This window comes from Grampus griseus (genome assembly GCF_964374135.1).
Source record: "Grampus griseus genome assembly, chromosome: 20".
Classification (NCBI taxonomy): domain Eukaryota; kingdom Metazoa; phylum Chordata; class Mammalia; order Artiodactyla; family Delphinidae; genus Grampus; species Grampus griseus.
In genome coordinates, this window is record NC_139014.1 from 6,308,631 (window position 1) to 6,323,433 (window position 14,803).

Genomic DNA, 14,803 nt, shown 5'->3' on the forward strand with positions numbered 1-14,803 from the left:
TGCCCAGCACTTCCGTGCTTGCGGTGCCACTGGGAAAGGGAGGTGAGCCCAGGAGGCACGGCGGGATGGCAGGGCTCCCTGGCCTCCCAGCCCTGGACAGAAAACCCTGCTGCCAAAACCCCGTTCCGAGACCTGTGGCCCGACTTGGCCTCAGAAATGGGGGGGAGGGAACTGTTAATGGGGCAGGGCTCCGGGGCCCACATCTGGGGCAGGAACATTCCCATGCTGTGCTTGGGGTCGGGGAGGGAATCTGGTTTTGTTACTTAGCAGTGGCTTCCGCCCCCACCAAGCCCCCTTTTTAACAATAAAATCCCGTTTGAGTCTTGATGGTTGTGCTGGAAACTAGACCTTGTCTGAAATGTGGGGTGGCCATGACTGATTAAGATTCAACCCAACTCCCCTCCCACCACCACCACCACCCCCTAGTGCCCTCTGGCTGGTTGTACAGCACCAACCTACAAACACCTGGGGGAAAGCAGTTTTCCTCTAGACCCTGAGGTCTTTCCCCAGGAAGGGCGGGGCTGTAAGGCCCATTCACATCCCCTCCCCCCAGCCTTCCCCCCTCCCCAGACCCCCTCCCAGGAGAGGCCAGAGACTTGGGGTGGTCCACAAGCCAAATGAAGTGGTTACCCCCTGCAAGTCGGGACTCAGAAGTTGCTCAGCTAAGCCCCCCAGCTTCAGGGTGAGAAGCTCCCACAGTGGTACCCAGTGCCGTGACCAGCTGGATGCTCTTACCTGCCCTGTTCCCTGTGGAGGTGGGGCCCTCAGGGAAAAGCTAAAGAAAGATGGGGAGCCCCTGACCTGTGCAGCCCTCCTTGGACGGCTTTTACCCATGAACTGGGTGGTTTAATCATCCCCTCGCCTCTCTGAGCATTGGTTTATTCTACCGTGTTACCTTCAAGTCAGCATGAAATCAGCTCCTGAAACCAGGCATCTGGTCTACCACCCCTCAGCTGGATTCCACCCAAGGGGCCAGGGTGGGCACCTCCACTGGCCATGCCACTCCTGGTCCCTCTGGCCCATCTCTGCCGGGCCTGTATTTCCCGATCCAGAGGCCTCAGGGACGCCGAGCTTCCCGCCCCGGGCCCCGCTTGGCTACTTGGGGGTCCGGATGAGGGGGTGGTAGACGGGCTTCACGATGAGGTGCAGGTGCAGGGCGTTCTCCACCAGGTACTCGGAGTTGCGCCGCTGCAGGTCGGCGTGCGCCAGGAAGTCGCCGGCCTCCTCGCTGCTCTGGTGAAAGCTGTAGGCGTGGCGGACCAGCAGGCGGCCGTGCTGGCGCGTCCCCACCAGCACGGTCTTCTGGAAGCTCACGCCCGCCGCGTCGCCGCCGCTGCTGGCCGGCGTGACCACGAGCCGCGGCCGGCCGTCCTCGGGGCGCGCGAGGGGCAGCGCGGTGCCCGCGGCATCCGCGTAGACGGGCCGCAGGCTGACGGGCAGCCAGCGCGGCGAGAAGAGCACGTTCCACGTGACCCGGCGGCCCGAGTCGTGGCCGCTGGGGCCCAGCTGCGTCTGGAAGCTGGTGCTGCGATCGTCGCGGGCCGGGTTGTTGATGACCCACGGGGCGCCCCACGCGGGCGCGAGGTAGTTGCGGGGCAGGAAGGAGCTGCCGTTGACGTCGAAGAACTTGGCATAGTGCAGCGGCGAGGCGGCGTGGAACTGGTAGGCCTGCAGCAGGAGGTCGGCCACCGCCGGGCCGTGGCGCGCCAGGGCTGCCGAGCGCGCCTGCAGCTGGAACAGCTGCGCCGGCGGGATCATGGGGTAGCGGATGGAGCGCAGCGCCCGCTCGGCCACGGCGGGGGGCGGCCGCGCGCGGCCCAGCCACGCCTCCAGCGCGTGGAACAGCTCCAGCTCGTCCTGCAGCACCAGGTCCGAGCGCGGCAGCAGCTGCGCCAGCAGCTCGGGGCTCACTGCGCCCCACTCGGCGCTCCCCGCCACGGCCGACAGGTTCCAGGCCAGGAACTGCAGGCAGCTCTGGCGCAGGGCCTCGTCCCCGGTGCTCACCGCGTAGTGGTACCAGCCCACCGCCGGACCCGCACCGCCCGCCAGGTGCGCGCGCATGTAGTCGGCCACGCCCCGCTGCAGGGAGGACACGCCGTACTTGGTGGCCAGCCTGTGCAGGGGGATGGCCTGCGCCAGCAGCACGATCAGTTCGCCGCAGTAGAGGTACCTGCCGGAGAGGCGCAGAGATGGGGCGCGGTCAGGGCGGGCGGGCCCACCCCGACCCCACCCAGAGCCGCTTTCTGGGTCCAGAGGGCCCCGGCCTTGGTCAGAGACCATCATGGTCAAGGGCGCCAACAGAAGGGCCCTCCCAGGCCCATCCGACCTCATGGCCTCTTCTTTCCGTTTCTCGTGGGGACATGGAAATAGCATGCATGTATTGAGCACCTACTACGTGCCGAGCTCTGTGCTTGAAGAAGACAGATGTAGCGCCTGCCATTGCGAGGTTTACTATCTGGACTCCCATGCCGCCAGCTGCTCGCTATGAGAGTGGGCAAGCCATTTCACTTCGCTGTTTGCCTCTGGGACTAAAAGATGTTTCCCAGGCTCCCTTAGAGCGAGTGCGGGCACGTGACTGAATTCTAGCCAATGAGATGTCCGCAGAGGCACAGAGTGGGATTGGGGGAAGGCTGGTTAAATAGAACTGACTGGGGTGGCGGGGAGACCCTTTGGCCCTTCTGTGTTATCCCTCTTCCCGTTGCCCGGAAGTTGGAAGCAATGACCCGAATTCTGCAGCCATCTTATCTAAGCCGTCACATTAGGGTCACTTTCTCAGGCTAGAGTGTGAATGGTGCCCCACTAGCAGGAGGCAGGAGATGGGGCAGAGAGATGGCTAACGTTTTTAGCTCCCTAGCCCTCTGGTTCAAGACGGGGCCAGACACCAAAGCCACCCGGAGACATTAAAATAAGAAACGACTGCTTGGGGGACTTCTCTGGTGGTCCAGTGGCTAAGACTCTGTGCTCCCAACGCGGGGGGTGGGTTCGATCCCTGGTCAGGGAGCTGGATCCCACATGCTGCAGCTAAAGATCCCACGTGCCACAACTAAGACCCGGCGCAGCCAAATAAATAAATAAATATTTTTTTAAGAAAGGAAAGAAACGACTGCTTGGCCCAACCCTAGACGGGAAGCCCAGGACCCAGGGTGGGGCCCGGGAATCTACAGTTTTTAAAAGCTCTCAGGGCCAGATTTGGAAACAGCTCTGAGGGTAACTGGGAAGTGACATCAAACCACACAGAGCCTCCAGGCAAGGGCAGGGGAGTCACGCTGCATTTTGCAGGAGTGCAGTGGAAGGAGGGAAGAAGGAGGCGGTTGCACGGTCATCCTAATGACATCCAGGGAATGGGCATGATGTCTGCTAGGATCCAGGGCTCCCATCACCCTGTGAGTGGAGAAGCCAGGGGCTTGGAAAGTCCTGGAGTCTTCCCCCTGATCCTTCCCCACCTGATGAACTTGTCAAAGACAGCAGCACCGTCCCGGGGCTCCTGCAGCACCACCTCGCTCTGGTTACTCAACAGCTCCCGGAACAGCTCACTGTGCAGTCCCAGCAGCAGGCGGTGGGCGTGGAAGACTCGGACCTCGTCGGTGCCCGCAGCCTGGACCCGCAGCACCACGTCGCTGGCATTGCCCTGCCGCAGCAGCTCCTGCAGGCGTTGGAGCAGCGTCTGGGAGTGGTTGATGGAGGTGCCCGTTGACTCCCCGCCGACATCGGTTTTCTGGGCTGCAGCAGGAAGGAACACGGCACAGCCTGAGAAGGCACCCGGGTCCCGGGCAGCATGCTGGGGTTGCAGAGGGGCCAGCTGGACATGCATGTGGTTGGATGTGGGCAGAGAGTGGATGAGCCTGGGGAGGCTGTGTGCTCACCTGTTTGTGCCCATGAAGTGCGTGGATGCACGTGTGTGCACACAAGCACATCCTGGGTGGGGAAGCTTGTAAACCTGACCCTGAGCAGACCCTGAGAGGATGCTCTTGGAAGGTGGGCAGATTCCTGGTGGGGAGAGCTCGTGACCCGGCGTGGGACAAAGTGTCCAGAGCTGGTCTCCATGATGCCAGACCCCTAGGCGGGGGTCGAGGAACCTCTTGGTTCCCCCCCATCTCACATCCTGAGGAACTGTGCACCTCACCCCTCGGAAGAGTTGTCCAAAGGAGTGCAGTCACTAACAAACTGAGCACTTACTACAAGCCAGACACGCTCCTGGGAGCTCAGAATAGCGCAGTGAACAAAACAAGCCAGCTTCTTACACTCGTCAAAGCACAAGCTCCTTAGACAGGCAACAAATACACAAGGAAGCACTCTAGCTTTCGATTGTGGTAAATAAGGGAGGTGATAGCAGTGGGGGGGCAGCTCCTTCAGGTGCAGGAATCAGAGACAGGCTCCCTGAGGAAGCGTTGAGAAGGAGCCTGCCAGAGGCCCTGGAAGAGGATGGGCTTGGCAAGCTGGGGGGTGGGGGGCCCGAGGATCAGCCCCAGCGCTGAGTGGGAGGGGAGGGCCTGGCTGTGAGAGGAGGCTGCAGCCTGCAGGGGAAGCTGCTTCCAGGCCCAGCAGCCCTCCTGGGTCCCGTCTCCACTGGCCTGCGGGAGACCAGAGAAAGCACAGAGGGCCAGCTTGTCCTGGACAGGACTCTCGGGGTACCTGTGCCTTGAGGCTGGTGTTCCCGCCTTGCAGGCTGGGCGCGCTGGGCCCTTCTCGCATGTTTCCAGGGATACCGTGAGGGTCAGCTGGGGACATGCCCTCGGTGACAGAAAACTCAATGACAGAAAACACTGCCAGCAGCTTCTCCAAGCGGAGCACAGTGTGAGGAGCTGACAGCAGCAGATGGGCACACCTACCCCGCAGCGCACGCGCGCACACACACACACACATGCACTCACACACATGCACACACACGCACTCTCACACACACACACACACACGAGTCCCGAGGCCCATGTGCGCTCTTGGAGAGGACACTCACAGGAGAGCAGAGCATCTTTGTGTAAAGCAAGAGGGAGACAGGGAGGAAGAAAGGGTGAGAGGAGCCCGAGGTTATCTCCCAGCCTCGCCTCTCCAAGCTGTCACACTGAAGGCCCCAAATGCGGATGGCATCCCCACTCGCCTCTAGCTGGGCCCAGCTGCCTGGGACAATGGACAGTGGAAGGGCCTTCTTGTCGTTGAGACTCCTGCCTGCCTGCCCGCCCAGCCCTCGTCCCCTCGGAGGCAGGCTGCCCTCCTCCACGGAGCTGTGTGATCAAATCCACTCTGCGCCCGTCCTGGCTGGCTGGACACCGCCCCCTCCTGGCCGTGTGTGGCTAAAGCCGGAAGGTCCTGCCCCTTCTCCCTGCCCCCTGCCCACTCACCTGCACGAGCGACCAGGCCCACTAGGGTCAGGATGGCCCAGAAGCTGGCCCAGGACCCAGGTTTGGTGCAGCCCAGCCTAAGCATCTTTGTGCCCTGCCCCCAAGCCCACTGGAGGGAGAGCGAAGCCCAGACCTCTCCACTCACATTCCTCCTCCTTATATAGGGTCCCGCCCAAGGGGCTGGTGCCCTCCCTTCCCCGGCTGGCTTCCCGCCCACCACCCAGCCTCTGCCGTGGATTGGTGGAAACGGGCCCCAGCTGTTGCCCAGGCAACGAGTTAAGCCAGAGAGCAGCAGCCCCAGGGGCTATTGTGCTGCCGGTGGGCCCCTGAGGGGGACGGATCCGGCACCCTCCCCCATAGCTCCTACCACCTGGCACAGCGAGTCATTCCTCTTCTGGGAAGTTTAAGGCTCTCCAAAGGGCAGGCAGAGGGCTCCAGAACCAGTGGCCGCCACCAGCGCAGAGGGTCGCCGGCCCCCTCCCCGGATCCCAGGCTCAGCCTCCACCCTGGCACAGAGCACGAGCTTGCCAGCGTCACGGCTGGGGAGCCGTGGGGAGCCGGCTGCAAAGGAAGGGCCTGGAAGAGAAACACGGCGGCAGCTCAGGCTCCCACCCCTCCCCCTCTCCCATTTTGGGGTGGGCTGGCTCTCCAGAAAGGAGGGCAAGGGTCTCAGATAGGGACCCACGGGGTAACTGATAGCATTTTCGTGTTCTTCTTTGAAGAATGTTCCTGAGAGGATGATGAGCCTTTAGGGAGGTGGGGGCTGTGACCAGCACACCCCTCACCCCGGGTCAAGGTGAGCTAAGATGGCAGGGCTGGGCATAGAGGAGCTGCACCCGAGCCTGTGCACCCCTGCACGGAGCACCCCTGCCCAGAGCAGAGCTGGCCGCCTCGCTGGAGGCTGGTCCTCGGCAGGCATTCCACCCCCCGCCCAAGCAGCGCAAATGCAGGCATGGGGACTGGAGATGCCTGGTCACTTCCTTCCTTTAATTCACCTTCCCAAGAGGTCTCCGGTCTCTTGGTTCACCTTGTTGGAAGGCTTCTTTTACCAGCTTCTGTCCAACCTCCTAGTGTAATTTTTCCCATCTCAGAGTTCCAGGGAGACACACAGCAGACCCAGTACCCCACCCTGACAGTTGGAGAAACAGGCAGAGAGCTAGGTGGCCGTTTCAGCTGGGTTAGTACAGAGGAGAGCTCTTCTAAGGACAAAGGAACAGAGAGAGGAGGGTGGCGTCTAGAGCCCAAGGGGTGTGTGTTATGGGTGGGCAGGTGCTGGGGAGGCCTCACCTTTTCCAGAAGCAAGTAGGGCCTGGCCCCGATCTCCATGGGAGGGAGTCCTTCCAAGTTGATGAATTGAAATGGTGGAGGTGGGGTGCGCTCCTGAGAGATCCAGCTCCGAGTTTCTCCTGAGGCTGGGTCTTTAACTGGGGATGGGTGGGTGCCCTCCTTTGCTCTCTGGATGCCAGGGACCAGCTCCACGCATTGATTTCTGCCCCGGGCTGGCACAGAGAGACCCAACAGCTCCACCCCCCTCTCTGGAGCCAGAGAGAGAGCGGGAAGTGGGTCTGGCACCTGCCTCGTCCGGGTTGGCAAACATGTAGCTGTCCAGCCCAGCGGAAACCCCTCCCGGCTGTCCTGACCTTCACGCCTGGTTCCCCTCGTCCAGATCCACCATCCCTTGCCCACTGGCTGCCTGCCTGCCCTTCCCGTGGGCTGCACCGCCTCCCTGGCCCAGCTCAGAAAAACAGAGCCTCAGTGTGATGCGGGTCGTGGCCTCTGAGGGCATCCCGGCTTCCATGTGCAATGCTCTCCGACAGGAATGTTGATGATAAAAAGATGACGCTAAGAGAACCCGCTACTCAGAAAATGGTCTTAACTCCAGCCTCCCTGAGGCGCTGCATCAGCCCCTAGAGGTGCGGCTGCCTGCACTGGAATCTCCCACACTCCACCTAGGAGCCAGGGCACCCGTGTCTTCTCAGCATCTCGGCGATTGTCATGTACACCCCCAAGCTAAGGTCTACCTGCTAGAATTACATGGATGGCATTTCAAGTGTGCGGGGATCGGGGAGGTCCCAGGTTACCAAGAAGACTCAGGAGGGTCACCTCTGACTCCCCATCTCTGAGAGGCTCCACCTCTTACTAGCTCTAACTTCTGTTATCCCTGAAACCCCTCTTCTGATTTAGAAACTGGCTTTCCAGGAATACGCATCCTCCGTTCTCATTTTCTTAGTCTGAGGTTTTCTGGAGTGTGTGTGTGTGTGCGCGCTATGTATGTCTGCACACGTGTATGTGTGTGTGGTGTGTAGGTGTGCATGCGTGTGTTTTGTTTTGGCCACACCGCACAGCATGCATGATCTTATTTCCCTGACCAGGGATCGAACCCGTGCCCCCTACAGTGGAAGCGCGGCGTCCTAACCACTGGGCTGCCAGGGAATTCCCTGCGTGCGTGTGTTTGTGTGTGTGGTGTGCGTGAGAGTCTTGGAGCTGGAGAGAAGAAGGAGGGCGTTCGCCCTGCCCAATCTTGGAGATGGAAGATCTGAGACAATCTGTTTCATTTTGCCCTGTCGATCTGGAAGCTCCATAATTCCTTGAGAGCAACTCTGAGCTAGAACAGAGAGCAGTGTCGCTTCCCACCCGAGGCAAGGGTATCTATAACTCAAGGGACTTGTCTGAGGTTTCACGGCTCAGAATGGGCAGAGCCAGGATTCAAGTGCTGCGTTGCTGCTTGACTTTTCTTTCCACAGCCCCATACTGTCTTTTCTGGGAAGCTACTGTGTTGGCGAAAAAGTTCATTCGGCCCTTTGGGTAACAGCTTATGGAAGAACCTGAACGAATGTTCAGTAGCCAATGTTTCAGTAGCCATAGATGATCCCCGTGGGGCAAGGGATCTCTAGTGCTGGAGAAGCAAGCTTGGGGCAGATATAGAGTTTCTGGATCTGTGGCATGAGTGATCAGACACAGGACGGCGGAGGGGTGGGCTCCCAGCCCCAGCTCCACCCCAGCTGCACCTGTGACGTCTCCCTTCCTGAGCTAGGGAGCCCCCAAACGCTTAGATTGGGGAGGAGCGAATCCTGAGCTTAGGTTCCAGGCCACGTGGATTCAGGGGCGCACAGCGATGCTACACAGGAAGGAATTGCGCCCTGAAGTAACTGACATGATACTGAAAGCTTCCCCTGAAGCCGGGCTGTCCCGCGGTGGCACACCTGCCTTCCTGCCTCCATCCTGCTGTCGCCCGACTGGAGGGCCTTCCGCATCCGAGTGCTGTCCGCCTGGCCCACTTCCTCTGCCCGTAAAGCCCGAGCTCACAGTGGCCTCGTGCTGCCTCAGCCCCTGCTCTTCCGGAGAGCAGATGGTGGGAGCGAGTGACCAGCGAACAGCTCTGGGGGAGGGACAAACCCACGTTCAATTTCCAACCTCCACTTGCTAGCTCTGTGGGCTTAGCGGAGTTGCTGGCCTTCTCTGAGCCTCGGTCCCCTCTTGTGTGAAACGGAGGTAACCTGAGTTAGCTTGAGGGGCTGCCGGGAGGGTGACACGTGTAGGACAGGGTAGGTCCTCAGGAAATGTCAGCAGAGACCCTCACACCCGGCTGTGAACGGCCCCCTGCTCATCCACAGCGTCCTGGCGCAGGGAGGTGGTGGCCTGAGGAATTACCTGTGCTCCTCGCACCCTCTGGGGCTGGAGTCCTGGACACTCTGCCTGGGGACCTGAGTGGGTAGTGCCTACTCTGGTCCCACTGTGCCACCCAGGGGACCTGGCCAAAGCCAGAGGGCTCTCGGAGGACTTCAGGGTCAGGCCCCAGCCAGCAGGGGTCAGCAAGGCCTCTGTGAGTTCCAGGGCTGCGCATGGAGGTGAGGCTGGGGGTGGGCGTCCAGGTAGCTCCAGCCCAGGAAGTGGGATCTAACGTAGGGAAACCAGCTCTGGGACGTTCCCAGAGGGTGAGCGTGGGAAGCGAGTGCTGGCTGGGCCTCAGCTCTCCTTGAGCCACTCCACACGTTGTCCCGGGTGCCCTCCGTGGGCTGCACCGGTCGCTCTTCCCCGCATGGGGCTGGGGAGCCGGCCGGGCACAGGTTCCAGCCTCTCCAGGGCGCAAGCCACGCCGGATGGTGTTGATCTGCCGGTGACTAATTTTCCTTAAAGGATGGTCCATTTCACCACGGCCAGGAAAACAACGGCTTGCAAGGAGCCGCTGGGTCTGGGTTTCCCAGCGCTGTTGGCAGCCTGGTCAGGCTTCCGCTGGCCTGGTCGTCACAGCCAGCACTGGGCATGGCTTCCTGCCATCCTTCCAGGCCAACAGCCCGCCAGGGTAGTCTCCTTCTCGTCCCACCACCCGCAGCCACCGCGGCACTGACTGCTTCAAATCTGGCCCATGGGGCTTCGCTCCAGATCTGGGTCCTGCCCAGGGCAGCCTCAGCTCTCCCTCCCCAGCACGGGTTCCCTCCCCCCAGCCCCCTCTGAGTCAGCTCCTGGAATCTGTCTGCCTTTCCCCAAACGCCTCACGCCCAGGGTTTGACTGCCAGACCGAGGCCAGGCCGGTTCCCAGAGTGCCCTGGAGCACGAGGCAGCCCAACCAGAGCCCTGATGCTACCCCCCGCCCCAAGGTCTGCCTCCCAGCCTCGCCCCTCCCCTGCCTGTGCACCCTCCCCATCCTGGTTTGCTCCGGGCCTCTGCCCCGCCCTCCCCTTCCCCCTCCTCCCTCCCCCCTCCACCCCACCTCCCTGCACCGACCGTCAGGCTCCGTCTGCACCGCTGGAATAATCCTGGGGCAAACAACCGCTCAGAGAGCTGGCGATGATGAGAGCGCGCTGCTGGGACCACCGGAAAAAGCCACGGGGTGACCCAGGACTCAGCACCCAGGAGCATGCGGCTTGCAGGACAAGAGACAGGTAAAGTGTCTGGGGCCAGGGTGGGCAGGGACAGTAAGGTGGAAGGGCCAGTGAGGAATCTAGAGTCCGGGAGAGGGGAGCTGGAAGCGGATATGGAAACGTCAAAAGCTGGAAGGTGGAACCTAGACTCCTGAAGTGTGGACTAAGAGAGGCAGGGACCAGAGCATGAGGAAGGTCCTTATCCCAGACTGGCCACCTGCCAGCTGCGTGTGACAGCAGGCAGGTCACCTTACCCCCTCTGGACTCAGTTTCCCAGTCTGAAAACCGGGGCCATTCCAGCTCCGATAGCACTAGGAGAGGGTGACCTCGAGCGTAGAAAGGAGCGGAACTTAGTAACGTCTCTCCTTAAAGAGGGGGGTGGCTGTTGGCAGAGTGCAGCTGCCGTGAGTTACTGTGGGTCAGGGTCACCTGGGACGCTTTAAAAACACAGCTGCCCAAGCGCCGGTGCAGACCCTCTGGCTCAGGCCGCCTGGAGCAAGGCCCAGGGCCCCACCCCCAAACCCCCTCCTGACCGTGACTAGCAGCCCGTTTAGGGCCCTGCTTTGCAGGCTGAAGACCCACCAGGAGCAAATATGATCGAGAAATAATCTCCGTGTCAGCAAGAAATGCCAACAAGTGCTTCCTCCCGCCAGCGGGGGGAGCCGGGCCACTGCGGGGTGGGCTGGGGTGGAGTGTGCTTGGCTGGAAGCGTTACCGTTTGGCTGGGCCTGACCACAGGGTCTGCACAGAGTGGGGGTGAGTAAAGCCCTCAGGGTCAGGGGCAGGGTAGGGCTGCTGCCAGGCCAGGCTGGAAACGAACCAAATGCTCTAACCCACCCTCTGTGCTTCCTAGCGGGCCAGCTACAGGTGACGCCAATGCTCACACCCAATGGCAGCGGGCTGAGCCAGGAGTTTGAAGGCCATTGGCCGGAGATCCCAGAGAGGTCCCCGTGTGTGGCCGGGGTCATCCCTGTCATCTACTACAGCGTCCTGCTGGGCCTGGGGCTGCCTGGTGAGTGGGGAGCTGGGTCTGGGGTCCTGGGGTTGCCCAGAAGTTGGAGTCCTCCTTCAATGGGTGCCAATCCTCTGGGCTGACCCCTGAAACCCAGGATCATAGACCCCAGGGCTCTCCTTGCCTTTGTGGGGTGATCTGGGTCACTGGAAAGCCAAGCATAGTGGGGAGTAAAAGTGAGGGGCCAGGAGTTGGGGTGCTCTATAGCTAAACCCAAGTTTTCACCACAGCAGACAGCCCCCTTCTACCCCCAGGAATGGGCACCTCCTAGGATGACTAAGTTCGTGCATGACCGCCCCCAGCTCCATCAAAAGCTTCCTGTACCATCCACTGCGTTCAGAGAGCAGAGCTGGGGGTCGGGTGGGGTGTGGATGCAGGAAAGGACGGGTGGAATTAGGGAACTGCCCATCCCTGTGCCCGTTGCCAGGGAAGCTAGTGTATAAGGCAGTGGCCTACGGCGCATGACTGGACAAGGCAGGGCTGATCTGATTACCCTTCCGGACAAAGTGAGGTTTAAGAAGGGTCTGGAAAGAGGAAAAGAAAAGCCAGAACCAGCAGGTGGGGAGGGACGATGAGAAAGCAAATCCGAGGAGCCCTTCTAACGCCTCTGACCTCTCCCCTCCCTGACCTCGGTTGCCATCAGTCAACCTCCTGACCACAGTGGCCCTGGCCCGCCTCGCCGCCAGGACCAGGAAGCCCTCCTACTACTACCTTCTGGCGCTCACGGCCTCGGATGTCATCACCCAGGTAGTCATCGTGTTCGTGGGCTTCCTCCTACAGGGAGCAGTGCTGGCCCGAAAGGTGCCCCAGGCTGTGGTGCGCGCGGCTAACATCCTGGAGTTTGCTGCCAACCACGCCTCAGTCTGGATCGCCGTCCTGCTCACGGTCGACCGGTACAGCGCCCTGTGCCACCCCCTGCACCATCGGGCCACCTCATCCCCAGGCCGGACCCGGCGGGCCATCGCTGCTGTCCTTGGTGCTGCCCTGCTGACTGGCGTCCCCTTCTACTGGTGGATGGACGTGTGGAGGGACGAGGACCCCCCCAGCACACTGGACAAGGTCCTCAAGTGGGCTCACTGCCTCATCGTCTATTTCATCCCTTGCGGCGTTTTCCTGGTCGCCAACTCGGCCATTGTCTGCCAGCTACAGAGAAGGGGCCAGAGCGGGCCTCGGCCCCGGGTGGGCAAGAGCACCGCCATCCTCCTGGGTGTCACCACGCTCTTCGCCCTCCTTTGGGCGCCCCGCATCTTTGTCATGCTCTACCACCTGTACGTGGCCCCCGTCTACCGGGACTGGAGGGTCCACCTGGCCTTGGATGTGGCCAACATGGCAGCCATGCTCAACACAGCCGTCAACTTTGGGCTGTACTCCTTTGTGAGCAAGACCTTCCGGGCCACTGTCCAGGAGGTCATCCATGACGCCCACCTGCCCTGCACCCTGGGGTCACAGCCAGCGGGCGTGGTGGCGGAACCTGTGCTGAAGCCTGCAGGACTGCCCAAAGGGGCAGGACTGTAGAGGAGGAGCCCATGCAGGGAGCTTGGGGCGGCTCACAGCCAGATTCCTGGGGTCTTTGTGGTTGCTTCCACAAAACTTTATCAGTACCCTACTTTGCAATCTGGGGATGAAAGGAGAGGCTCCTTCCTTCAGGGGTGGCTTCCCAGGAAGCTAAATTAGTGTTGGTTGAATGAATGAATGAATGAGTGAGTGACTGAATAGATGGATAGATGGATGGATGGATGGATGAATATGAGTTGTTTCCAGCCCACCCCTTCCTGGAGCCCACCTCTCATTCCCTGAGTTGATTACTTCTCCGGCTTCTAGTGGCAATGCCAGGGAGAAAGGGAGATGTCTGCTGGATTCCAGGCCTTTCCTGGGCTGCGGGAACCAAATGCAGGGGGCTGAACAATGGGAGACGGGCTGCCTGAGAAAGGGAGTGGTCTTTTTTTTTTTTTTTTTTGAAAGGGAGTGGTCTGAAGCAGATTCAATGCCCCAGCCCTGGGGCGACATAACCTCTGGGGTCTCTAGCATCCTGGACTGATTAAATCCCTGCCCTGGAGCCAGAACAGGTTCAGGGCCCCAGAACAGCCCTGGGGAGGCACTTTCCATAGTTGCTGAGGACCAGGACTAAGAAAGAAAATGTCCTCTTAGCTCAGGGGCCAGGAGAGCGGAAGGGGCCTCCCGGCCACACCCCTAAGCTCACTCCTCTTGGAGAAGAAGCCTCTTTCTCCACCAAGGGGAGGAAGGGAGATGGCTCCGCCGATCTGAGACTCTGAGGGGCTCTGCTTGGCCCCTCCCAGCCTCCCTCCTTTCAGCCATGCCAACCGGGAGAGGCAGCTGGGAGAGATTAGCAGACAAACCTCCCACCTGCTCCAGGCACTGGGTAAACACATTAGCCGTCTGCTCTCTGCTTTTAGACCAGACTGAGCTGACCTTTCCCCTGAACGTGAGGTCCAGGCGGGCCCCCACAGGCACGCAACCCCTTAATGGGATCACAGAAGGGAAAGAGCCAGTTCTGTGCTGGGCAAACAGTCGGTGCAAAATAAATGCACTTGGCTTTCCCCCTATCCTCTCTACTTCTCCCCACAGCAGAAATGTCCAGGAAGGGACTTTCAGCCACACCCAGAAGGAGGAAAAGGCAGGTCCCCAATCCTTTATCCACAATTCTAAACTCCAAAAACTCTGAAAACCAAGACCGTTTTCCTGAGTTTGCCACAAACACACCAGAATAGATACAAGACCACATATGTCTTGGTGTTGTCCCACTGCATAGGTTCCGCTGCAGACTCTCAGCGGGCGTGATTTTGCGACCACGCCCTACACCCTGCCGGAATAGAGATCTGTTACTTTATCTAAACCATACATTACCTTTCTCTATTCTGAAAAATTCTGAATCCTGAGACACCTCTGGTCCCAGGAGTTGAGAGAGAGGATTGAGGACCTGGAAGTCCCATCACTTTTGCCACAGCAAGGTCTCAGCTGGCCCTGAGTGGGTCTGGGGCATGGCAGATTCCCCCATGGTCACTGAAGCAAACTTGGGTCCGCTTGCCTGCTCACAGTCAAGCCAATCTACTGACACCCGGTTGTGGTGAAGGAAAGGGCAGCATTGATCGCAGTGCGCCAAGCAAGGAGTCCAGGCGGCTAATGCTCAGAAGGCTGCAACTCCCCGATGGCTTTTAGGGAACGGTTTTTAGACAGGGTGAGGGAGAAGGTTGCAGGGTGAGTGATCAGCTCGTGGACACTCTTCTGATTGGTGGGTAGTGAGGTAATCAACATCATCAACCTTCTGTTTCCAATTGGTCTGGAGTCTACATGCTTGTGGGCAGCATACAGTTAATTTCTTCCACCTGGTAGGGGTTTCAGTCTCTGCAAAACAGCTCAGAGGACTTGGCACAGAGTATTATCTATAGGCCTTGAGGAGGAACTAAAGGTCCTTGACTTTGCTTAACGATGAAACTATTATTATTTTGTCTTGTTTGACTGTTTTCTTTTTTCCAATAAATGTATTTCCTTGTAATTTAACATACCAGACAAGGAGTTCGGGCCTTTTAAGCCCTAGCTGCCTGGACTCCTTGCTTGGTGCCCTGCAATAAACG

At 60.0% G+C, this 14,803-nt stretch overlaps 2 protein-coding genes across 2 annotated transcripts; one reads left to right on the top strand and one right to left on the bottom strand.

Annotated features, from left to right (window-relative positions):
* Positions 1-1,095: 1,095 nt before the first annotated feature.
* BTBD17 (BTB domain containing 17) lies at positions 1,096-5,508 on the bottom strand (the record flags this gene model as incomplete). The annotated part of the gene is made up of 3 exons (XM_082679158.1): positions 5,337-5,508; positions 3,444-3,720; positions 1,096-2,170 (listed from the first exon to the last, which is right to left on the bottom strand). The coding sequence occupies exons 1-3, from the start codon at positions 5,419-5,421 to the stop codon at positions 1,096-1,098; spliced, it is 1,437 nt and encodes a 478-aa protein (XP_082535284.1). The 5' UTR covers positions 5,422-5,508.
* A 4,619-nt stretch (positions 5,509-10,127) lies between these two features.
* GPR142 (G protein-coupled receptor 142) lies at positions 10,128-12,725 on the top strand (the record flags this gene model as incomplete). Its single annotated transcript, XM_082678771.1, is given in 4 exon segments — positions 10,128-10,166; positions 10,168-10,219; positions 11,052-11,210; positions 11,854-12,725. Coding segments are annotated over 4 exon segments (1,122 nt in total).
* Between the last annotated feature and the right edge of the window lie 2,078 nt (positions 12,726-14,803).